Raw genomic sequence first — 26,595 nt, 5'->3', positions numbered from 1 at the left:
CGCGTCATATAATGTTTCAGCGGACGCCCCTCCCCCTGTCTCGTTTTTTCCCCTCACTCAACCTCCTCTCCTTTGACTCACGGAGGCGGCTCACCACTGGCGCACGGACCGTGGAGGATACGGGCAGAAGATGGCTGACTTAGCCGGGCACCGCGAGCCCTCGGCGGCATCACCAGCGTCACACGGGCCGCTGAAGAGCTACAAGACACCCGCCGTCTGGCGACTGTAAACAGCTGCTGCTGCTGCTGCTGCCGCCTCTCTCTCTCGCCCCCTCCTTCTGCCCTCCTCACCGCAAATATTGACAGAAGTATCACAGAGAAAACATGGCAGAGATGGAAAAAGAGGGCAGACCTCCGGAAAATAAAAGAAGCAGAAAACCAGCGCACCCGGTGAAAAGGGAAATAAATGAAGAGATGAAGGTAAAAAGGGGGGGTCTGTGCCCAGCTGCATGTGATTACGCGTGGAGTGGTTGTGCGGAGCGTGCATGTGTGCCGAAGCAGTAACCAGGCATCCTCTGTGAGAATGCAGGATACACTTAAAGAGCAATTGGCTGCATGATAGTCAAACTTTGATTTATGATTTTTTTTTTAAAAAATCCTAACTTCTATTGTAACATCCAGGCTGAACGCCAGGCTCAGCAGCGCACCCTGCCAACCTAGAGCCTTGCACAATGGATGCGGCACCCATTCACTCTTCTACTATTAAGTTTTGAACCAGTGTAGGAATACCGTGCGCCTTCCCGTCGCTTCGTGTCACAATCTCGCCGTTTGTGTGCCCTTCTTTTCATGGCTCACCCAGAGTTAATGGAAAATCCAGTGCGTCAGTGAAGGCGTCAACAGTGCCTTCACTATTACTATTAATACTAGTACACTAAGGGAGAGCAGCCAGTGTGCATAATTAGTATAAATCAATGGGGGGAATACTCGTGTGTCCGAGATGCCTTTTTCTTCCCCCCCCCCTCCTTTTTTTTTTTTTTTTTTGCCAGGTCTGCGCGGGTTTCCCTCTGCATGTTTTTATGTTTATGTGCGTGTTGACCAGCTGCCCGAAGGCGTGTGATCCAGATGTGCGTCTGTGAGCTTTACGCACACGACAAGAGCACATTGTCTCCCGTGTTCGGCCTGCACGGCTCTATCCAGAACATCCAGCCACACGTTGTTTCTGTTCGTGTTTTTTTTTTTTTTTTTTTTTTTTTCCTCCGGTGCACATTGTGATATTTGAGCTCCGTGCGGTTCATTGTGGAGCAAGAAAGTGTTCCTGGCATTTGTGTGTGCGTGCGTGTGTGTGTGTGTGTGCGAGAGAGAGAGACAGGCTGTGCGTCCGCTTTGTCTACATCTCTTCATTGTTTGTACACATTTGGATGGAGACACACACGCACTGAGTGTTTTCACTGTTGTGGGATGGATGTACAGGTGACCACGCCGAGAACAAATGCGGAAATTGTGATTTTAGGCTGTCAGATGGAATGCTTTGAGTCAGTCCTGAAAACAACCCTGGAATAAAGCCTTTTTGTATGTGCACCCCTCTAAAACACCAGCCGCGTTCACTGTGCCTCTGCGTCTCCCCTCTTACTGCTAAATGTGTATTTTAATGATGAAAATGTAGATGCTTTGTTGGTGAACCTGTCTGACATTTATTTATGCATTCTTAAAGCAAAAAGCAAAGGACTAAAATGAATGAATTGATCTGCCACATTGTATTTTTCTGTGCAGTGGCATACCTTCAGCCTTAATTCTCTGAGTTTCCCTTGCTTGTTACCTAAAATGCATTGGAGGTGTGAGGTGCAGAAGGTGAGTTCATTCAGAAATTGAATTTAACAGCCATGATGAAATTAAAACTATCTGTCAGTGTCTTCAGCCAGCGAAGGGATCGAAAGTTAACCCATCATCTGGCTGCCTGGTCCTGACGACAGAGGGGAGGGATGCAGGGGTGGTGGGGGTTGGGGTAGAGTGGGGAGGTGCAGGCTTGGAGAAATGGCCTTATTTCTTATCAGGGGAGTTGTCAAGGTAGTCTCGATGGAGCGTTTAAAATCTTTACAAGCAGCCATTTAGACACAGGGAGGCGTCAGACTTGTCGAATTCTAGCACAGGTCCAGGTTTGATTTTGCCCGTCCTGTCATTATTGCAGGAGAGCGTCTAATTTGGAAAAACGCGAAATAAAATAATAATAAATATCTCACTCCTCTCTTTTCCTCTAATTTATCACATTGATTAAGTAATTACACGATGTCAGCCATCACTCAGAATTGCAGGTCTGTGATTTGCAGTTAAATGATGGATTTGATGACAGGGGTCATCGTTCAGGGTTCTCTGAATTTACATCAATATGTTTTGATTGTGGCATGACAGTTAAACATCTCATTTGATACGGGCGACTTCATTTGTCGCCAGTTCAGCTTGCACCTGCACGTCCATTGTCCTTTAAGACAAATTTGAGCCAATGGAAATGCCACCTACGGTGCCTCCATGCAGAGCGCGGACTCAGGTGTAGCCTAAGGTAGAGCTGTGCCGGTGGTGCGAAGGGAAAAGCGACACTCTCTCGTGACAAGTCCGATATCTCTATCAGTGCCGGGGGAAGTTACTAAGTAGAGCAGCAGATGTGATTAAGGTGTCAAAACACTTCCAAAAGGCTAAACAAGTTCGATTGTAGGTCATTACGCTACCTTGAATTTCATCTCTCATTGCAGTGTGCACATAGACGCGAGGATATAGTGATAGAGCAACAGAAGGTCATACCTCTAGTTTCTCTTCCCAGAAAACATCCATTCTCTGCATTTAATATAAATATAAATTGAGCTGAACAATAATAAATATGGTTAATATTATGTAACGGGAACTTATTGAAAGCTTATGGAAGTATTAGTCATAGATACATGGCCAGACCTGGACCCTGCATTACAGCCTACAGAGTCACAGTTAATTCACATTATGTCCCTGTTGCAAGATGGTAGTCTCCCCTGGAGCTCTAAATTTTCTAAGTGAAGTGTAATCAATTGAGCACTTTTGGATTCTCCTGTTCGGAACAAAACAGACCCAGTTTGTTCCCTTCTCCTCTTTAGATTCTCTCATCTTCAATATTTCAGAGCAAAGCTGGAGGGAAAAACGCACACACGCAACAGACACACAATGTGCCCTTGTGAGGGATCATACTCCTCTGAAAAACCAAACAGTCTGACAGTGTTTCCTTCATCTGGCTGCTTAATGTGCGCCACGGTAAAATAAGCCCCGGCGAGTAATCAAGGAGAAGGAGGAGTGGGCATAGAGGGGGTAGGAGAGGCTAGAGAGTGGGGTAAGAAACAGGGGAGAAAGGAATGTATACAGCGCTGGGCTGGCTAAGCTGTAAAAACTGTAACCCGAGTGTCTCCGCTGGATCGGATATCAAGGAAAGTAGAGGGAAATGAAAGCAGAGGAGAGGGAGAGGCAGAGGAGGAAAGACGGAGCAGGGGAGTGGAAAAGTGGAGAAGCAGGAGGAGGAGGAGGAGGCTAAGGGAAAGTTGGCGTGTGGATTCGGGAATTTTATCACGGTGTACTGTGACCTGCTCTGGTTTCTACCCACAAGGTATCCAATTCCCGCCATCATCATTACCACAAGCCCTGCTGGTCGTGTTGCGTCTCACTGAAGGGAAACAAGGGGGAAGACTAAGAAGGATTTTAGATGTTTTTCTATCAGCTGCTGAAAACACGGCAGGGCTACATCTGTATGGCATGAGTACACCACCAAATATCCCGCAGGCTCACATGTCAGCTCATGTTTTTCAGAGGATTTTCTCTCCGTGACTGTAGATAAATACACCAAATGTTCATTATTCCCCACGTGGCGTCCAACTATTAGTCAAAATGAAATGCACGGACATTAAGTTCAACCCGAGACTGATACATGAGGATGGTCAAAATATGAGAAGCAGCCTCTAAAAATGTTTCGATCTGGTTCAGTGGCGCTGGCGTTTCAAAGTGACCCTGCAGTTGCCTCGACACCTCTCTGACAGACTGTCTACAGAATATGATAAGCTTCATAAATGCAGGACTTATTACAGCCCTGGCGGATTAGATTGCACCGGATGAAGGAATGCACAGCAAAAAGTGGCCACTCAGTGCTGGAGGTGGCTCGCTCCCGTGAGCCGCTCGAGGTGGAGAGCAGCCCCGACGCTGCATCTGCTCTGATGGCTCCGTGGATGTGGCCCCTTCCGCTTATATACTGATGAAGTTAGTTTAAGAGGAATCGTGGTCGAGAGCCGTGCGAAGTTATTGCAAAAATGGAGAATAATTTGGGAGCATACTTATGCACAGGCGCTGTGTAAGTGCAACTAAATTACGAGGACAGTAATAGTCTATATATTAAATATGGCCGTATAGTCATCCATCACTTATCCTTTGCAGGGGTACAAGGATTTATAAACAAGGATTTTATCATCTTTAGACAGAGATTCAGCGTAGTGGTGAATGGAGAAGTAGCATAAGTAATAAAGTCTTCCTTTTCTATCCACGGTTAGCTGACTGGTCCTACAACGATGACTAAAGCTGTGCTGTGAGTGTACTGACCTGAGTACGGTGTGTTTTATCAGTTCACATTGTTAAAAGAAAGGTTGTTATATTTCTCCTCCCAAAATCAACAAAGTCTTGTTTTTTCTTTTCTTTTTTAAATGAGTCCTCCCTCAGCAGAGGTTCTTGCAGTCATTATTCTTTATTTACATTGCGTGTTGACTACATGCATAAAACCTCATGCTTTTTTTTTTTGGCCCTTGGCTTCTTTAACATGGTTAAACTTTGATTACAAAGTTCATTTCCAAGCAAAGAGCACAGTCTTATTCACATCCAAAGTGTTCGTCAACACGCGGTAAAGGATGCGTTGAGTCACTTTCAGGTTTTCATTTTATTCTACATTGAACATGATGTGCTGTTTAACAGTTTGCACGCAATTTAAAACAGGTTATTATCTCGCTGAGAGTCTCAGTTCTGTGAGCTTCTCTCGTGTCTGGCTGCGTATTTGGGGTACTCCGCTGAACCACAGCGTTATCAAGACGACTCCTGCTGCTTTTGTGCTTTGTAATCCTCTCAGAGAGATGTCGGCAGCCTGTTCTTGATGTTGTTCTGTTGTCTGAGTCAGACAAATAGGCAAATATATTTTATGTCACTAATATGTAAATAGATAATTACGATCCGGATTTTCTTTTGTCACATCTTTACTATAAAAGATCAATTATCTGTGCATCATGGATGATAACAGATGTCTGATCAGAATATGGTAACGTACTATTTGGATTTAAATAGGAGCCATGTTTCATCCTGTGCATTTGGATAGTAGTACACCCAGTCAGATCCATTTTGTTGTAAACAGACTCAACTCCACGGCGTTTAGATGACGTGTATGACTGCATCGCTGTTACTTAAAGTCTGCTCAGATGATTTGATGATCTGCCCAGCAGTTCGTTGGGAATTATCGGTTCCCAATGGAGCGACTCCAGACAAACTTTCTACTGGAACAATTTAGTGGGCGGGGGTAGTTGAGCTTCCATAGGAACCACATAATAACAATCATCATAATAATTACTGAAATTCTTTCATCCTTTGGGAACTATGATTATTCAGGGCAGGTTTCATAGACAACTAACCAGTATTACAAATAACTTTTTAGAATTTGTGTGTTATTTCGTATTTTGTAAGCTATTTTCACCTGTTACTCGACTAACTGGCCCTTCGTAGTCTCTCGAGTTTAAATAAAGATTGTCTGAAATGCCGGAGTCGCTGTCACAGGGTCTCTTCTAACATAAGATCATACTTGGTTTAGTTCATTCAACTTCTGGTTCTTTGCCGTGAATAAAGCTGCCAAACTGAGATTCTCTCTTTGCTGAACCAGATAAAAAGACCTCACATCCAGTGTAACGTATAGACATCTGTAGCTGCCTCCGTGCCTCTTCCTCCCTAGAACATCCAAAGCCAAAGCTGATGCCGCTTCTTTCATGGGCCGCCAACATGGATTAGGTTCCACTCTTAATAATACTCCCACTTTCTCAAAGTAGCCGGGTGACACAGAGGACAGGGTGGTAGGAAGGAAGGGGAGACACAGAGAGATGCTGTGTTTTTGTCTCCGCGGTGTGGTTACTTTACAGCTACATCCGTTTTACGGCTAGGTTCTGCTCCAACTCATTCGTTCAAAAGGAGGATTTTCTCCTGGGTGACTTTTTCCTTCTCGAGGTTTGATCCTTGCAGTTGGGCTAATTGCTGCACTCGTGCGTGGCGGTGTGTGTGTGTGTGTGTGTGTGTGTGTGTGTGTGTGTGTGTGTGTGTGCGCGCGTGCAGTCCGTCAGAGCTCTGCCTCTTTTCAGCTGACTGTTGCCTTGGTTCACACTGTTGCCCATAAAAAAACAACATATTCTGAAAATATTAGAAAACTGAGGGAGATTTTTTTGCTTGTGAATGATGAACGGATTTTAATTATTGTGAATTTTCTCTCGGGATGCAGTGTTCGGAGGCTTTGAAACACCCCGCTCAGGCTGCTCACGTTCACGCTGTGGAGCTAAAACAATTTGTTCAGTTAATCAACAGAAAAACAATCAGCAGCTATTTTATAATCAATTATTTGTATCAGTAAGTTATTGGAACTGAAACAGAACAATTCCTGGGCTTCAGATATTTCTCATTTTGCTGTTTGTTGTATTTGCCTTTAAAATGAGTCAGAAACCAGAATCTTATAACAGTCAGTGCACTGAAGCATAATGAAGTGAGAGTGAGCAAATGTAACCCAGAAAGAACAGGAAATGTGTTCACAGGTTGTGTCTTTGGGTGACAACATGGTTATGTATATGGCTGTCAGAGACTAACTTTAGCTCTGCTCAGGACGCGGTACTAAATCTGTCTTCCAGGAACCTTCAGGCGGAGAGAGCATTGCTGTCACTCATCATTGTTCAAGCCCAAGTGTTGTTACATCTGCAAACATGAGCTGCCCTCATTAACAGCCATCACTGCTTCAACCACTATTTAAAAAAGAAAAAAAAAAACTCTGTGGCAAGAAAAGTTTGGATTAGATGTTAATGTCTGTGCATAATCACCACAAATCCTTTGATTGCGGATGGCGGTGGTGCTGTCCAAACATCCAGAAAGATCCAGATGTCGGCGCACATGCTGTCCAAATGTTCACGCCGGTGCAGTGCATCCGGGCGGGGTGTGCGTTGACTTCACCTGTCACAGATTCCAAACACATTCTGCACCTTTGTGCCGCGTCTACTACACCGCTGACCACCCCGCCACAGTGGTATTTCATAACAGACAGATCAATAGCTCCTGTCATTCTCCATTAATAACGCTTCACCGGCATTTAGGCCGACTTCTTCTCCTTCTAACTACGGCTCTTGACACGTGTTTTTGCGCAGAATAGCAGAAACTATATGCTCTGCGTGGAAGCAAACTGAGGCAAAACTGATCCGAGAGCAGCGCTACTACTCTGAGATACAAATACCGCACATCATGAATTTCTCCCTAAAATGCTTAGAAATGGAGCAAATGTGCTGATGGAGCAGGAGAAAATCTGCCACTGTCACTCCTATACTGTGCCATAGTGTCTCGAATATGCAAAGAGATACTTCAGTCTAAACAGTGTGTGTGTGTGTGTATGTGTGGGTGGGGGGGGCCATTCCCACTTGTATTTCCCTCACTATAATACCACTGGAAGCAATATCCAAGCTGGAGCCTGTGTTGGTGCTCTGTTGATTGGATGCGTATCAAGTAATTGAGTCATTGTCTGCAGGCTGTGGCTCCGTGCTCACTGTGTCCACTGTGTCAGAAGCCATTCGAGCGATAGCTTTATTTCCTTTTATAAGAGCTGCACTGGGCATTTTATTGTAAAAACGCACCATCCTACCTCCACCGAGACCTTGTAGACTGATTTTGATTTGCTCAAATTAAATTCCCAGTCCCAGGTACGGTCACTCTCTCTACCCACAGGAAGACATGAATGGGAACTTCAGAGCTGCCTCCAGTTGTCTCTCCTTAGAAATCTAAGTCTTTCCCTGTCATCTGTTTGTGAGGAACCTGCAGTGTGCTGATAGCTCATCAACCTGCACAAGTAGAGACTGTTGAAGACTTTTCAAAGACATGTGAAATGCAGCTTTAAATTGGATGTGAATGTCGGCTTCTCTCGCCCTTTGGAATCTGACATCCCTCTTAGAATCTGCAGGAGTTTAATGTTCATAATTTAGAGTGAAATATCGAAGAGGAGAATTTTCCACCTGATAGCCATTGCCTTTTTTTTTTTTTTTTTTTTTACTTACAGTACCACTTAAAGTATTTGAGTCCTTGAGAATTTTCAACATTTTTGGATAAAAATGACTCAGAACGTCGGCGTGATTTCAGAAAGTAGACAAAGACAAGTCAAACAAATGTAAAAGAAATATTATCCTTGTGCATTTATTCATTCAAGAAAAGTATCATTATCGTTTCTACATACCTGCGAGCAAAAGTATGTTTTCAGTGTCTGGTGTGACCAACTTGAGCAGCAATAAAGTCAACTAAATTTTTCCGGTAACTGCTGATCAGTGATCTAAAGCAGCATGTAGGATATTTAGCCCATTCCTCAGTACGGAAGTGCTTGAGATCTGAGATGTTGGTGTTTATGTGTCTGTCTCGGACAACAAATGCAAATACTGTAGGAGTAAATTTACATCACTTAAAAGTTGGATGTGCTGGGTGGGACCATATCTCCCTGACATGATGCCTCTGGGTCTGACATATCGACAGAAGCTCTTTTTAATTGACATCTAACTGCTTGATGAAGTGACGGGTGAGTGACGGCTGTTCCAATGATGAGATAATGTACAGAGTGATGTGGGACTGGCTATAAAATAATGAACCGACTCGTGTCCTGTCAAGTTGAAGTTGAGTAAGTGGCGATGCATTGTACAGTCTGTTCATTCCGTCCTTGAAACCCTGTAACATGATTCTATGGGCTATTGTTGTGTACAGACTGACAAGGATCCATTCCTGCTTGGTTCAAATTTAAACTTGGAAGTGATTTATTTTATGAGGAAAAACTGCATGCCTTAGAGAGCCAGCGTTCCCTCCAGGCTGATAGATTTTGACCAAATAATTACAGCTGATTCATCCTCAGTCTCTGCTGAAGCCTGTTTCCAGAAAGAACATTTCCATCCATGTTTTTGAGTCAAATGATAGCTGAACCATTTACCGTAGTTCACGGTTCAGTGAACAGACGCTTCTGGGAATGTTCCAGCTGAGAGGTGTATGGTGATAATGGGCTGTATGCATTAGCAGGGTTATGGTTTTGTTTTGAGTTCGGTGTTTATTGACTGTGTTGTGAGAGGCTGTTATGGAGGAAATACTTTAATGTTTCACCTGCATTGAGTTTTCTGAATTTATATGCACATACCTGCTCTGGGTGTCTGCATGGCACCCTGCACTGCTGCACTGCCGGAGACTGTTAGCGTCTCGCAAGCAAAGCAACTCGGGTGGCACACAAGATGTAACATGCAGCCTATTGTTTACTGGACTGTGACATTTTATTAACTGTGAGGTGTAATTTACTGCTCAATGGCAACCATAATGCTAATGGGTTTTACTGTGTTGTGATTGGGTTTTCAAAATGTTGTATTACGCATTGGACGTTGAAACAGTTCCACATCATGGGGAGTATATTTATTAGCTTTTTGAGATGATGAGACCTTTGATGTTACACTCGTGTTTTACATATGAATCTATAGCCAGCAGGAGATTAGCTTCGACTCGCATTAAAGGGTAGTCCGGTTTCTTTTGAAGTGGGGTTGTGTAAGGCACTTATCAATAGTCAGCGCATAACCTACAGTAGATGGTGGTCAGAACATCCCCAGTTGGGAGTCTGGTGCCAGACACCGTGTGCTCTACTGAAGACGTTTCACCGCTCATTCATGTACCTTCTTCGGTGCTAAATTAACTTTCAGGAGTTTCGTTTTTCATTAAGCACATCTGTGGGAGGTGGCCACCTGAAACTCACATGACAAGGGTCTGTAACAACTAGATGCTCACTTGGAGTTAGAGGAATTTGTTCTAAACCTATTTTCCCCCCAATGAACGGTACTGTACCAACCATGGCCAGACTCTCCAGACTCAAGTTGAGATCAGAGGGGTTCACCAACATAGATGGCTTCCTTTATTCTTCTTTCAAACCATCTGTCTTCTGTGGCTAAAATGTATACGTTGTATTTAGAAAATCATCACCATTTCACTTTGAAGTCAGGCAGCCCTGTTCCATTGAGGAACTGGGAGAAGGAGATTCACTAAGCAGTTACTTTTTACACACATTTCTGCATTTAACCTTAACCCATACTTTGTACATATACACAGAGTAGTAAGCACACTCGTTGCACCTAGAAGCTCAGCGGGTGCTGTGCTCAGGAGCACCTCAGCCATGGGTACGACTGAGGAGAAAACGTTGCTCATTCACTCCACCTTCACAAATTTCTTCAGTCCTGTCATTCCAACTAATGACTTTCCACCCAATTTGTGACCACTGAATGACACATCTTTTCCCACGCTAGCCTTTGTGGGGATGAATTCGGTGCCCAGGTTAACCATCTCCAGGCTCCAGATTCATTTTATTGGACAGATATAAAACTCAATCTTCTTTAGTTCTCGGCAGGAAAAAGCCTTTTTTAGAAGATATCTTTTCCCAGTTCTCACAGGCTCGCCCTGTCAAGTTAAATGATGTTCACATCCGAAGATGCCAAATACTTATGTAAAATGTATGTAAAATAAATAAATAAATAAAGTACTAGAATTTAATTTATAGTAGTGCTGTTGTCAAAAACAGGAAGTTGTGATACAAGAAAGACATTTTCAACCAATCAAGCTGGGATTCAAAATACCAGTAACAGCAACAAAAAACAGTGCATCAACCCTTTATCCCTGCTTTTATTATGTTTTTCCCTATGTTTTACTGAAATTTGAGACAGGTTCTATGCCGGTTAGTGTGCTGTGATAGGGTTTCCATTGTCTTTATTACACTCTGATAAGGCCCTCCTCTTTTATTGTGCCATGACAGAGGCCATTAGTTTGGTTGGATGCACACTGTAGTGTTTGGACAGGAGTTCATCCCAATTAGGTTGACCTGTGCTTATGAAAAAGACCTCGAGAGAGAGGAAAAAAATACAATGTGGGTTTCTCTGGACGCTGCTTTAAATTTTGAGAAGGTTCACAATTTGTCAGTCTAATTAGTTAAAGTTATTTGGTATGTGGTGTGTCAAGGTCTTCGGAGAGGCACAGCAAATGCAACAAAGTACCTGATTACTGCATTTGCGTTTGTAACAAATGACCTCAAACCTAATTTATGTACTCGCTCCAAATGTTAATGTTAGCTTTGGAAACATTTATATCTAATGTGACTTCTTTTTAAAAAGTTACTCACCTTTAACTTGCTACTGTCTGACGTCTTCTGTGCCACAGTTGGTTACTGTTAACTCGGTGTTTTACAACTCTCTGCATTTTATTCTCTCCATTAAAGCCGCAGTTGTACTTTAATCTGACTGAGTTCTGTTGTGAGTCTCACCGTCGTTTTGTTTTGCGTTGCAGAGTTTTGCCGAGAACACCATGAATGAGCTGCTGGGCTGGTACGGCTACGACAAGGTGGAGCTGAGAGACTCGGACAACCTGGACATAGGGGAGACGCCACAGCACATCTCTGTCCTCAAAGGTACAGAACTCTAACATACATTCTCTATGTCTGGATGGCCTGCTTCATTGTCCCTCACGACCATGTGCTGCATAAAAACATAATGAAACAAGTGTAAAAATGAATGAGTCACGAAACATTGCAAATTCATGTTGTGAGCATGTTGACATGTGATTGTTGCACTACTTTCAGATGTAAATGGCTTCTCATTGTGATTAGTATTTTCATGAGTGCTTCTGATGCAGAACCCAACCAGTTGCCTGTATGCACCTCCACGAGGCATGGAGCAACATCTGCATTCATTTGGAGTCCGTACAGGACGTCTAGTGCCCACATGACACATCTAATCACAATATTAACACTTCTTTTAACGCTGTTGTGCTCTCCAGCAACTCATAAAATATACACCTTTTGAGCTGCTACATCTGTCCACCAGCTAGCTGCTAACTCTGTCTGTTATTTGGTGCCGTGCACAGCGAGTACAGTGGGTTCATTAAGGATGTTTTTCCTGAAAACAGCTGCTTGCTGCAGCTACAACATTCCGCATGAAAAACATAAAAGTCTGTGCAACCAAAACAATGAGCTGAAAAATGCTGAAGGAGCAGGAGAAAATATTTCAAATTCTATAGTCATCTGAATGTTTTATTAAAATTAAGGTATTGACTGATGCGACTTTAATCTTATTTAGCTTTTAGAAAATACATTTCCTGATAAACAGGCTAATTTATCACTTGGTGGTTCTACTATCAAGACATTGAGTGAAGATTTGAAGTGAACACGGCTCATTAGTTGGTCAGTAAACGCTCTATCTTGCTAAATTTTTCCCGTCTAGAAAACTCGTTGCCAAAAATCCCAGCATCAGCAGAGAACAACGAAGGCTCTCCGGATCGAGCCAACAGCTCCCAGTCCTTGCCAGCCTCCAGGAACGGAGTCACAGAGCCCTCCACCACGCCGTCCACCTCCAAGCCCAGCACTAAGGAGCATGGCAACCTGCCCATCATAGTCCCCATGATCCCCCCGCCACTGATCAAGCCCCCTGCAGGTAGAGAGCACTGATGCCTTTTTGGAGAGATTAATGCAGGAGATTAATTGAAAAGTTGTTTAGGCTTATGCAGGAGGTGCCCTTGTTTCTCAAGAAAACACTTAAAACATGTTGGAAAAATACTTTGAGCTTTTATGTTACGAACAAGGTTACTTTTTAAATTTCCAAAAAGGATCAAGGTCGTTTTCAGAACATCACTGATTGCTGATGTATTCCACCAAATGCCTTGCTGCAACCACACACACACACACACATTCAGAAGTATTTCCTCTTGTCAGAAAGAAGAGAGAAATGTGACAGATTTCCTCTGCACCTGTTCTAAAAACAAAAAACGCTGCCCAGCACATATAAACCCACTTGCTGATTCTCCAGCTCTCGTGAAATCTCTGCCTTCACGCAGTGTTAAAAGTTTCAGTCTTCGCGATGGCCCCAAAGCCTGTGTATCAGGCAGAGACGGTCGACTAATGAGCTAGCTACCTGCTGTACACCTTGTTTTTCTCCACCTGCCCAAGTGTCAATATTACCCCATCAACTCTCAGAGGAAATGTCCGCGTTCCCCGGCCAGACAGAGGGCTTCATTATCCCTTGCGTCTGCCGTGGACAGGAGGCTGGTACGCCCCGGCGGAGGGAGCGAGCCGCCTTGGCATCGCCCAAGAGGAGTCCCCGCTGGCCCTGCCTAGGCGGGGAAACAGATGGTGCGGTCCCACTTAAAGCCCAGCACCAACTAACCACCCGGCCGACACCTCCTTCAACCCGCCCCCCCTTCCCCAACCTCCGCACATACGCTGAATTATTCATGTGGCCCGACAAAGGACCTTTTGAGGTTCAGGTACGGGGAATGACGGTGGCATTTAGTATGGAGGCTGCATAATTATTACCGTACCCCCACCACCTCCAAACACGCACACATGCACACACACACACACACACACTCATGCAGATGTGAGTGTTTTGGGATGAGCTTGTTAGAGGGTGCCAGGATGTGGGAAGACAAAAAAAATAAAAAAAATACTCAAGATGTCTCCTCCTAAGAAGCTGTTGAGATATTGTGAGATGTTGTGATTTCACATTGGCCTTCGATCCTGTTCATTACACCGTGGTGCATGCATTTCTGATCCACCCACCCAGTCAGCTTACTATGAAGCTATTTCTTGTCGCCTCTTATCACAGCAGTTTGCAGTCGTCCAGACAGACACAAAAAGGCAGAGGCACTATAGGAATGAGTCAGAGAGCAGAGGGGAAGGAAATACATAAAATATGCATGTTGGGTCCACCGCGCCGTCTTTAGGGCCTCAGGGAGTTATTCTCTTAATTGTGAGTTAGTCTTTACTTAAAATCTGATGGCCCTGTAGATCCATTAAGCTCCACACGAGGTGAAAAGCCTGGCCAGCGTGCGATAAGGAGGTGAACAGAGGTGAAAGACTAATGGGCCTGCGTGTTTTTTTTGTTTTTTTTTCGTCCTCACACTCGCTCGTAGTCATAATGTGATAATTGGGAGATACTGAAGGGAATCTCGAAGGATCCCTCTCATTTCAGCACCGACGGCACTAAAAGCCCACAGCTCATCATCAACAGTCGCAGTTTACCACAGAAGAGGCATTTCGCTGTCACAGAGGGCCCGTTAAAATAATTTGTTTTCCACACTGACCTCACATTAACACCGCAGCTACCATACAGTGCATTTACATTAATGGGTAAACAAAGGGGGAAATGCGATTATATTATTGCTTTTTATTTTTATAATAATAATTAATAGAGGAGCGTGTGCAAGTTGCTGCAGATTTACATCAAGATGAGGTAAAGTTAACCAGGAATCTTAAGAGATAAATTATACCTGTGTATAAGAGGGGATTTTACTTTGAATTTGTAACATTTGACCTTCCTCCCACACAGGTTATAATGTTTGACAAGGGTGCATGAAATCCACACACTTGCACATAAAAAAACCTATAATACTTATTGTTAACCTTCTACAGTCCACCTTAACTGCCAGAACACTTAAGCGAAAAATTCCCATTAACATGCACTTATGCACTCAGACACACTAACAACACACGCCACAGTATATTTGTCATTTCAGTCCATTTCATTTACATTAAACTGACACATCAGCAATCATCATAGTGAGTTCATCCCATACTTCATATTTTACTAAATATTTGGTACGCCTGAATGTCTGTTTTATGTGAATATCATTCTAAACACAGTCTTAATATTTGTTTGTGACTGTGGCTATCCTCCTAGACTGCTTTGGTATGCAATTATTTTCCTCTGGTTCTTCGTCTTTTTCTTCCCTTTCTGCGCCCTTGTCGTGAATAATTTGGGAATAAGAAAAACTGTGTTTCTTTTTGTTTTTCATAAATTTTAGTGTTACTGTGAAGTGTGTGGAGACTCCAATCGTGTGAGGTTTGTTTGCTCAAATGTATTCTCTGAAACAAACCTCACATAACTGGCATTTTTGTTGGCTAACGCGAGCATAGTTTCAAGCGGAGACCTTCTCTTGGAGGCTCCTGTGGCATCTTCGGCATCATCAGATTAGATGTTTTTCTCCACTTCAGGTCCTCTAATACCCACAGAGCACAGCCACAAATAGGCATTTTTCCATGTCCCAGGCTTATCCGGTTTAGCTACATTTACTCATGCCGGGGCTTCATTATAAATCCTACAGTGGTTTGTGGCTTGAATCTTGAAAAGATTTAGCTGTCCCAGCAGTTGGGGCTTAATCAGTGCAATTAATGCCTTTTAGTCCATTTGTTTATTACATTGAGTTGTTTTATGTTTACTTTCTGACATGTGCTTCTTGCAAAGCACATTTTGTAATCCAAATCCTGTTAAAAGAAAGCATATAGATTCAGGATTATCCTTTTAAAGTCCCCATAAAACAGCTAGTACATATCCTCATCTGAAAAGCCCAGTCTGTTTTAAATGTATGTAAAATTAGGATACGCCTCCTAGTTCATGATGAGTCATCAATATTTTTCCATGAAATGCGAAAACCTAGACGTGACTGACAACACAGTATCTACATAACACATTTATTTGACAATGATGGATCAGAGACCTTTTTACAGGTAACACACATTGTGCAAGACAAGGCAAACCGTCTAACTATTAAATCTGACTTAACCCTTTAACTAGCGTTGTAACTACCACAGTTGATCTTTTTTGTAGTAGTAGACAATAAAATGCTTAATTTCTCAGTTTGTACCCATTTTCTAACCATAGCTAGCCATTTAATTTGCAAGATACGCAAAATTGCACACATTATATATACAAATATCTAAGCTGGGTGCTTTTGAATAGATGTCCATAGCTCGAAAATATACATCATACAGCTTCAATATTTATATTGTATGAATCATGTGAACATTTTGATATGTCAAAATACCTAGTTTGCAGTGCACGCTGTTGATATAGGTTAAAATTGAATGATATTTAATCACGATTAATCGTATTTCTTAGTGTGGAAGTGAAAGGGTTAATGAGGACTCTAACGATCCTGAATGTGTAGGATATATGATTGTATTAGAAACCAATGCATAATCACTTCTGTCACTTGCACTGTTTCCTCAGACGAAGACGCGTCCAACGTGCAGATCATGTGCGCCTGGTGCCAGAAGGTTGGCGTCAAACGCTATTCTCTGAGCATGGGGAGCGAGCTGAAGAGCTTCTGCAGTGAAAAGTGCTTTGCCGCCTGCCGCAGAGCCTACTTTAAGAGAAACAAGGTAAAAATCCTCACAGTATCATGAGCCGGACACATTGATATGACATATTTTAGAGAATTTGATTGTGCTGCAAATCTAGTGACAACCACATGTTTTCATCATAAGTGAGTGAGTGACTTGAGGTAAACAGTTGCTGGGAATAATGTAAACTGGTTGCATGCGGTCCATCAGCTGAGATATTTCTATTGTGTAAGGAAGTAGTTCAGTTTGGAATATTTGTGTTAAGTAGGCAGTTTGAGCCAAAAGCTCCCTACTAAGGTATAATAAAAACAAATCAATCTTCCATTTGGCTTTTTCACAACACGAAACAAAAAAATGAAAACGGGGAAAAAAAGGTTGTGGCTTAACAGGGTTAGATGCTCCAAACCATTTCTTAATGAATAAGCTTTCCTAAAATGTCAAGGCTGTTTATTTAAGTTCGGGCAATTAAACAACATTGCTTAAAGGTTTCTGATGTTTAGGCTGCTGAAACAGATGGGTTTAGTTGTGCTGATGGTGACACGATATATAAATAGTTTTAAATTGGGTATAGGTCACTTGATTTGAGGGCAAACGCAGCCCTTCAACAACCTTCTTTTTATTTTCATTTTGTTAATTAAACATCCAATCTCATGGTACATTTTCTTCTGTGATGGAAAATAAGGGAAACTCCTTCATGCTCCTGAGGCACTGAGGGACTTGCATGAGTTGCATGACTTCCAAAGTTAGCAGACACAGTCAACAACAATTACTCATTTTATTCATTTGTGTTGATTTTGGATTCAAATAATAAAATGATCGTTTTAATTTTAATTCTAATAATTATGTTAGCTCCGTTGATACAGCGGCATTCAATGGAGAACAGAGAGTCAAGAACAAGATGGCTGCCATCATCTGGCGAGCTTTTTCATAAACACACTTGACTCTGTATTTACCCTTTTAGTTTGAATACACAACACATTCACCCAGAAACCGTAAGAATAAATCATGGATTTCACTCCAGTAGCACCTTCAGGAGATCAACTTTGTTTTGGTCACCTTGATGCATAAGATTCAAGGCAGTAAATATCAAAGTTGATGTTGTGTTCTTATTTCCTCCCAGAGACTGTAGTTAAACAATGTCCTTTCTCTCTTGTACCAAAGCTGGGATATGTAAGGAATTATGCCGTGAGTATAACGTGTTTTACTCTCCTGCTTGTCTGTCCTGAAGTCAGTTATTCATCCAAACATAATCACTAAAGCACTGCACTGAGGCAGGAACTAGATAGAGGTGCACTTAGACTATGTCTGTTCATTTCAGTTAGTGATATCCAGTTTCTTCTTTTTTATTTCTGACACTGTTTTCCCCAAAGCATGAGAATCCAACCGGACCTTTCGTCTACTGTACTGTTGCCCATAGTATGTTTTTCATTTTCTGCCTTAACATTTTAGCTCATTTATTTTTAGAGTAAGTTCATAGTTTTCATTGTACTAAATGTTGAAAGGATGACAAATAAGCTGGCTGGTCCTTGTGATGTCAGGGACATCACAGGTCTGACACGGTTAAACCTCATAGGAGAACATGTGCTCCAGAGCTTCAGATCACATCAAAAATGATCTTTTGAACCGGGTTTATTTTGATCTCGGGGCTCCGGAGGAGGTCAGAATAAAGCAAATGCAGGTCTGTGCCATTTGACACGCCACAAAGTTGACAAGGCAGCCCCACATCAATCAGAGATCAAGCTGCACGTCTGTAAACATGACATCAAATAAAAATCTGATGTGGAGAAAGCTCCCTGCTATAAATCTATGGAACTTGCCTAAAATTAAACTGAAATATATGTAAACTTTACATATGAAGGCAGTACAATGGTTCCTGTATATTATATATTACTAGAACAACAGTATCCTCTGACATTGCTTGTTTAGATCAGAGTTGACATCTGTTTGAAGCCTATTAGCTCTGCATATAAAGCCCAAAGAAGCAGTGGTGCTCTTTCCAGTTGTCAGTAACCTGCCACAAACTTTTGACAGAAAGTAATAGTTGATAAAAAGTTCAAACTTTCGAAGTGACAGGGTAAAAATATAAGTCTTAGAGACATTTTTTCGTATGACACATACCTCAGAATGCTTTGCTGGTGCCCCACCATAACATTTATTGACACTAATAATGCACTTTTATATTGTTGAAGTATAGCATGATTCATAAATGTAATTAGTTTGCTGCTGCCTGAAAACCACTTCATGAACTCAATTGCTTGACATAATAACATTTAATTAAGTGTTCCACTTTAGCATAACAAGGTTCAGTCGCTACCGAGTCTTGACTTAAATTAAATACATGTTTTGTATGGATTATGGCTCATAAATTACAAGGCCTGAGGACTGAACCCAGGACCTGTGCTTTTATTGTTTTTTTGTTAATTGACGTAATTGATGGGGGAAAGTGAAGCATTTAAAGCATCTAAATGCTTTATGCTTAGAAATGTAATTTTGAAGACAGTGTAGTGGCGTCTTTTAACAGCTTAAGAGCTTCCAGACCAACCAAGCATTATGTTAACATAAAAAATACCTTAAGAATAACTTATACTTTCTCTGCCAATTGCGAGATACCTGACGGAGTCAGTGTGTAATATTCAGCCTTGCGATTGGCTCAACAGTGATATGGGCAGGGCCTACAGTGTACAGGAGGCTTAGGTTGACAGGTCTAGTGTGGCGCTCTGTGTGAAACACAATTGGGACAGCCCCTGTATCGCGGAATGAGTGAAGTGTTGACTGAAAGATAACGTCCTCTGCCTCCATTTATCCCTTCACTAAAAAAGTCAAGAGCATTGCGATCTTTACACGCTGACGAAGGACTTGAGAAACTGTCACAATCACAGCAGCAACCTGTATGTACACAGGTTGAACCTTTTGAATGATGATTTCATGTACGGTGGCCATGAGGAATCAAAAAGTCTTTTGAGAGAAATCCATGTATTATCAAAGTGTAACAATCAGTGACTGACAACATGAGGATGATAAGTATGGGCTTGGTGCAATTTCCTGGTATCTCACAAACTACATGATAGCTTGTTAGGATAGTACAATGCAAACTTTAGCTTATCATTAGCTAGCTGATGGACAAATGACATTTACAACTTAGTTAGTCACACAAATAATATTTGGTGACACACATTGTAGTAAGCAGCAGTGTTACATGACAGATGCTGCAGTCTTGGTTTACTGCTCCCATTGTACTAGAGTCTAAACACTGATGTTGACATAGCTTATGGATGTTGTTTCAAGTTAAGCATTGTATGTGACAGATTTAGGATTTAAGCTACATAAACCCTGGCTGTATAGGACCCATGCCTCATAATAAACAAAAAAAGTCAACGTCATCAGCACATCACACACAGTTTACATAAATATCACCATTTTCATGCATACGGTCCTGTCATTAGCCAGTCGGCCATGTTTCTCTCATCCATCAGCAGAATGCCCATGTTCAAACACCCCAAACACAGAAAAAGACCAGCTCTGCCACAGCGGCTCAGATTCTATATTTTGTCTGGCTCTCACACGTTCATGCAGGCCATTTGTGTAAACGATACCCACATGTTTCTTTTCTCATGCACCCACAAGGTTGGCCGCAACAACACGGCCTGGGCTTTTTTTTTCTTTTTGGAAAAAAAAAAAAATTGTCATGCCAAAAAAAAAAAAAAAAAGGGAAAGAAGTATCTCATGTCTGCGTGTGCTTTGGATGGAGGAGAGGGGATGCGGGGGAGGAGAGGGGATGTAGGGGGGGTGGGCAAACTCTCTGGCATTATGTTGCATGAAATATCTTCAGCTGCCTCATCCATGAAACCCGACCCCCTCCTTGGGTGACTATGGCTGCTACTTTCTCACACCACCGCATAACTCCGCATTATGTAGTGCTTGTTTGTGTGTGGCGAAAGATGATTGATAGTTTAACTCGGGCTAATCACTTATGTGCCTGTTTACCGCGTGCTTTAAGCCCCTGGATTAGTTTGTATGGAAGGTGCTGCTTCCCCTCCGCTTGCGCTACTCAATTATTCTGTCTGTCACCTCACTCTGCCTGCTCGCTTTCATTCTCTTTTTGACCCTTTACTATTGATTCGGAAACGCAGCCTGGTCCTTTTTCTTGTTTTGTGATGCACTGCAGCTTAACCCCTGTGTGCGCATTATGCTGGTTTGCCTTTTGAATGTAGCGCAAAAAAAAAAAGGAAAAAGGTACCGAAGAGTCGAAGTTCATCTTTTCCCATTCTGATCTTGGACGGTACGTGAGGCGTGAATTTGAATTTCCGCTTTCAGCTGCAGGTAAAAGCTGCTCAACTGTCACGCTTTTACATGCAGCTGTATGGTTTTCCTCTTTATCTAACGCCCACGCATACACTGATAAACATGCTCGCTCATTGGACACAGTGCCAAGATTAAGTTAGGCAATTAGCGGTGATGAATTACCCTCCGTGAGTGTGAAGCGTGGCATCAGAAAGGTACAGGACAGAGTGCTTTCTCACGTTGCTTTCTTCACTGAGTCAGTCTCCTTTAGTGTATGTTCCACACACGAAACACGTCGTCCACGTATCGTTTGTTTGATTTGAAATGCTGCATGCGTTACTCCGTAACAAACGCACTGCCGTGAAATCAACTGTGATGAAATGTTGCTTGTTGCTGTTGCAACGGCCTCCGACAATCTGCTCTTCTCAGCAGTTGAGTTCGAGTTTTTGGGATTGAGTTCCTCTGAAAAAAAAAAAAAAGTGTTAGATTGATATGTTGTGAAGAATCGCATGCGATATTTTTTAGTATATGCTGCTATTCTTGTCCGGAAATATGCGTATGTGCCACAGCTTTCCAAAAAGCAGGGAGCAGGCAGCGAGGAGTCTGTGTTATACAGGTCGTTTCTGCTGCAGTGCAAGACTTTTTGTTCGCACCATGAAGCCCTCCCTCCCCCCCCCCCCCCCCCCCCCCTCCGGAGACCCCAGACCTCCATCAGTGTCTTTCCCCGGGAGCTCCCTCCAGGCACGAGGGGGCAGAGTGCCGCTTCATGTCAGCCCAGAAATGTCACATCACCTCTAACACACACACGTCTGCTCCCTTACACACAGCCCCGTGGTTGTCTGCTCCCAAGCACTCCGCAATTTACTTTGCAACTCCGTCAGCTGCTGCCAAGGAAGGCGCGCGCGGCAAATGAATAAGCAAGAAGAGGACGTGTGAGCGTGCGCGCGCGCGTCGCTGCGCCTCGTGTGTCTGCACATGAATGTAGCTGCTTGCGGAAATTTTTTGTGTGCGTGATGAAGTGTGTAAAGCGTCTGCATATTGCAGCGCGGGCTCACTGGTGGTTAGGAAGCCTTGAGGCCTGCCTGACACAGCTCCAGGGCACAGAGAGGAAGGTGATTATCTCATAGCTGCCAGCCATTCAGCTCAAATAAAGACAAAAGCAACTCCGACTAACTAGGCGTCGAGACTGTAAAAGTGAAGAGACGCACACGAACTTGCATGCCTTTGTGTCACGTCTTAAACTTGTACAGTAGGTTTGTATTAACTTGATTCTTATAAAAAGTGCGGTAAAGATTTACTTTTTTTTTCTTAGTTTGCAAATACTTTTAGGTACATTGTAATGAGCAAGAAAGCCAGAATGTGCCCTTTGTAACGCTGTAAAGTTCCAAGAGCAATTCAGCAAGTCAAACAGATGATATTCTAGAGGCGCTTATTTTGAGAATAGCATTTGCTGCACACTCAAAGCAAAATATTGACCTGCATCATTCTTACTATGAAGAAAATTTAGAGATTGATATTAATACATAAATACATTTTTTATCGATGAATAATTCTGATATGGTGTTTTTAACCCCTACCCTTACAAACACTTTTGTGTGTGCCTCCCCCTCTTTAAGTGCCAAGATCAGAACCTCTTGAAATATGCTTGTTCAGGAAGTTGCAAATTTCCACGACGCAATGCAAACAGAAGTGAACTGCTGCCGGGGTGGCTTTCTAAAACATCAAAAGTAGAGACAAACTTGTTTTGTTTTTTTTCTTCTTCTTTTTCCCATTTTTTTTTTGGAAGAAGGTGCTTTTCCAGCCCGTCATTTGCATAGTGCCAGGCCTGCACCTTCATTTCAGGATTTGGGCTGAGCTCTAGCGCACTCGGCTGTGTTTGTCTTTGGATTTGGAAAAAGCCTGCCTACGAGCTATTTCTTTGGGAAGAGCGGCTCTTTTGGCAGGTGACGGGCACACACACCTGGAGGTGTATGCGTGCCCAGATGGAGGCTAGCGCGGTGGCAGCTGGTGTGACGTCCCCTCAGGACGGTTGATTTGCCAGAGGGGAGCTAGGCGGACGATGTCCTGCTTTGTCGATCTTATAAGGAACTTCAGCTGGATGGCTGCTGAGGTTTGCTGGCATTATGGAGCAACAGTGAGGAAGCAAAGAAGACCTTCAGTGTAAAAGACACAACTGGCACTGAAACGCCATTTCCCCAGTGTGCTCAGGTGAAGTGGAGTTTGACATTGACGGCGTCTATCTATCTATCTATCTATCTATCTATCTATCTATCTATCTATCTATCTATCTATCTATCTATCTATCTATCTATCTATCTATCTATCTATCTATCTATCTATCTATCTATCTATCTATCTAAATCCTTCTTCCTTTATGTGTGTGTGGCTCACTGTGGCTCATGCCTCTCGCCTCGTTCACAGTGCCAACACCTCATTAGTACAATATGCAAATGAACTGGCGCAGGGCCAGAGGGTCAGAGCACAAACTGGAGACAGAATAATAGCACAATGGTGCGTGTTTGTGTGTAGGGAAGAAGAAGAGCGAGTTTGTGTGTCCGTCCTCAAACGTCTGCCCAGACCTGCGTGTCCCTTTATGTGCGTTTACCAGTCTGAGTGTGCTGATGCGATGTCTCCGCACCCGTGCCGTTTGAGACACAGTGCGTATGTAGGCCACCTACTGTTCAACTACTGTGTCTTCACAGCTTCAAAACAGCCACGACCCCATAATCTGGTTGCGTTTCACCCAAGTTTTTGTGAGGTTAAAAGTCATAGAAATGATGCAGAACAGTGTTTTCTGTCAAATTGATATACCGTATCATTTCTGATGCACATAACAGTACGCACCACACAAGACAGCAGTATTTGATTTGTGCCGTGTCTGGAATGGGAAACCCTACCTGGAGGTGAGGGAAGCAGATGGAAGCAGAGGCAAACTCAATCAGACTTTGGATCAAAAATGTAAAATATACGCCAGCGTTGCCCTTTGGTACCATCGAGAGATGAATAGAGCTGGAAGCCAAATTATCAAATAAAAAAAGTAAAAAAAAAAAAAAAAAAATCAAAGGTTGCAGGGAGTAATTTAAAGGGAGCATAATATGAATGTGAGCTGCTCAGACCAGCGGTTACCTGTTAGTGTCATGGGCTCAGCTTGAAATGTCAGCCCCGAAGCTGCAAGTGGTATGATGAACATGTATATTGAGGTTAAATCTCCGTTCCTGGTAACGGCGGCTCATTGCCCCATGGCTGTGAAATAGGAGCTAATTATATCAAACTGAGGTCTATATTATATAAAAATGCATTTCTTTTAATGAAACACAACGGGACAGTTTGGCTTTGTGCCAGACAAAGCTTCTCCACTAACTCCTTTGTAACTAAATTGCCCACACCTGGCACAACGGCTCCGACTGCCTCAGTTTTCACACTGCATATAGTGAATGACTCACAGCGCAGGCTCCCTTTCCTGCTGGTATGAAACGTTTAAAGGAGTTTTGTATAATAGTGGAAAGGAACCCCACAGCTACTGCTCTTTGGGAATTAATTATCATAGGTTACCAATAACCATTAGCAAATATTTACAGTCATACAATATCATTCTACATTCCTGCTTCCCAAAATTAAAAAAAAATTAAAACAGCTTGACTCAACAATGTTAAGTTAGCCCTGCTTATTTCACAGAAACTATGACTTTACTCTCTGATATAAAGTTGTCCTTTTAATTTAGATGAATTTACAGTGTTGTTTTCAAAGAACGTATTCGATAAAGTTATTTAATTCATTTCAGTTTGAGGTTGTATTTGCTGTTTGGGAGATTTAATGTGCAAGTATGATTTATTTCAACAATTAGAGCTATCAAATAAATAAAACATGATACTTGTTTTGTGTTATTTTGTCCAGATCTATGATGAAAAGCTTGTTGGGGAAGTAGTCAACAAACCCATACCAAAATGGTAAAAACTATGGCTTATAGACTTCTGGTGTGGGTTCGCCACTGATTTTACGTCTGTAGATTAAGCTAACAGACATATTAGTGTGTGTGTGTGTGTGTGTGTGTGTGTGTGTGTGTGTGTGTGTGTGCATGTGTGTGCATGTGTGTGTGTGTGTTTGTGTGTGTGTGTGTGTGTGTGTGTGTGTGTGTGTGTGTGTGTGTGTGTGTGTGTGTGTGTGACAAATAAAACTGACCAACTACCATAGGCTCTCCCTCACTCTCAGGCTAGTTAGATCTGCCAACAGAATAAATAGGCTTTCAGAAAAAAAAAATAAGTACGGTAGTCACTGAGAGACTTAATTATTTTTTGGTGCTGTTTGAATTGTGCCATAATTCTTTTAATGCCCCTTGTTCCAGGTGAAATATACCAAGGTAACATGATATTTTTTACAAACATGTATAATTCATGGCCCGATTCAAAAGGACTCTACAATGTGTTTACCTCTCGCCATTAACTACCAGACATATCTTGTCTGAAATACACACATGGCCACTTTATACACTGTAAAGGGCGGGACTATACCTCTCTGCCATCTTTAGTCATAAAGATGCCCAAGTTGGAAGAGCATAATTCCTGAAATACATATTAATAGTGTTGGTAAAGCTTGTGCTATTCTGACAATGCAGAGTTTAAATAGATGTTGTAGAAATCAGGTAATTCTCAGAAAAGCTTGACCATGTTTGAGCCTGAGCGACATACCTTATGCTTTTTTTTTAATATGGTATCATAACTTGTTTAGTTTATTTAGAAAATGAATAAACTATAAACAAGCTCAACAGTAACAGACTTTACATTTACCTTTTAATGTACATTACATTTTACTTCTTATTAAAAGATCTCATACAGACGTCACAGCCCTCTGTGTATTTGATCGTATTCTTATTCTTTTGTATTATGATTTTAAATGTGTTTGTGTCTGTTTTTTTTTGTTTCTAAATGGGTGTTTAAATATATCCTCTGCTGTGTCTGAACTTAATGTCTTGCAGAAGCCTCACCCTGAACATGCATGCTGCACACTCACACTGTTTTGTTTCAGAGAATTCTGTTGATTGGTTTGTCCACAAACCAATAACTGTTCACGTGTTTTACAGTCACCATTTCTGTTTTCCATTTCTGAGTTTCCTAGTTGCCTCTGTTCACCTGTTTATTTTGTCCATTCGTAAAAAGAAGCCATTATTTCTCCCCCCCCAGGCGAGAGACGACGATGGCCTCGGTGGGAAATTACCCCAGCACAGCTTTACTCAGGACTCGCCCAGGCTTGTCTTCAAGACAAACAGCGATGTGCTTGTAAGGACCATAACCCTTTAACAGATAGAGTTTAAGCTTTATGGCTACTGCACAGATATGTTTTGATGTTGTTCTTTGTCAAAAGTGTATAATTTTCAAGTTACATGTGAGCTTACTGGTTCATATTTGGGCATTGCTGTAAAAAGTAGATCAACCCACCATCAGCCCCCCTCCCCGCCAAAAGAGAGAGCACACAACTAGGGCTCATGTTTAACCATAATGTTTGCATATATTTAAGTTTGAGCTATTCATACCCCTTTTTCATGCTTAATTATTTGATTTGCTCATTTCCATTACACATCATATTCAGTGACTTGTGTTGGTGTTTTAAAGGACATATACCCCCATCCAGAATCAAAGTGAGTAAAATATTATTACAATGATGATCTGTAGAGAAACTAAGGTGAATTGTGTGACTTTATGTGTTTTGTCTATTTCTATGCAATTGATTGAGTGGCACAAAACTATTTGGATAGTGCATCATCAGCAAAAACATAAATTGTACAGTCTAGCAAGCCACTTGTATACCACAGCTTTATCACAGCTTTTACCATCATTTTATATGTCAGTCTATTTCTTAGAATATGATAGTGCCCATTAAAGCAGTTTCTGAAATTTTGTTTGTTGAAAATATCCCTAACTAACTAACTAACTGACTGACTAACTA

General features: G+C 42.2%; 1 protein-coding gene across 6 annotated transcripts in view; it reads left to right on the top strand.

Moving 5' to 3' along the window:
* Positions 1–26,595, top strand: part of sobpa (sine oculis binding protein homolog (Drosophila) a) — a 39,085-nt gene continuing 12,490 nt past the window's right edge. For 2 of the 6 annotated variants that reach the window (XR_007114683.1, XM_047611559.1), the window contains exons 1-6: positions 3–419; positions 11,547–11,667; positions 12,479–12,688; positions 16,262–16,413; positions 17,536–17,559; positions 25,833–25,928. Coding sequence is in view for 5 of the 6 variants with exons in the window: in XM_047611559.1 (XP_047467515.1) it covers positions 324–419; positions 11,547–11,667; positions 12,479–12,688; positions 16,262–16,413; positions 17,536–17,559; positions 25,833–25,928 (699 nt within the window). In the remaining variant the exon portion in view is untranslated. Of the gene's footprint in view, positions 420–11,546; positions 11,668–12,478; positions 12,689–16,261; positions 16,414–17,535; positions 17,560–25,832; positions 25,929–26,595 lie in introns of all 6 variants that reach the window. The other 4 variants (XM_047611564.1, XM_047611561.1, XM_047611562.1 and 1 more) reach the window with 4 other exon arrangements.

The sequence above is a fragment of the Mugil cephalus genome, chromosome 17, assembly GCF_022458985.1.
Source record: "Mugil cephalus isolate CIBA_MC_2020 chromosome 17, CIBA_Mcephalus_1.1, whole genome shotgun sequence".
Taxonomy (NCBI): domain Eukaryota; kingdom Metazoa; phylum Chordata; class Actinopteri; order Mugiliformes; family Mugilidae; genus Mugil; species Mugil cephalus.
The sequence above is the reverse complement of the archived record's forward strand: the minus strand, read 5'-3'. Positions and strand labels throughout refer to the sequence as shown.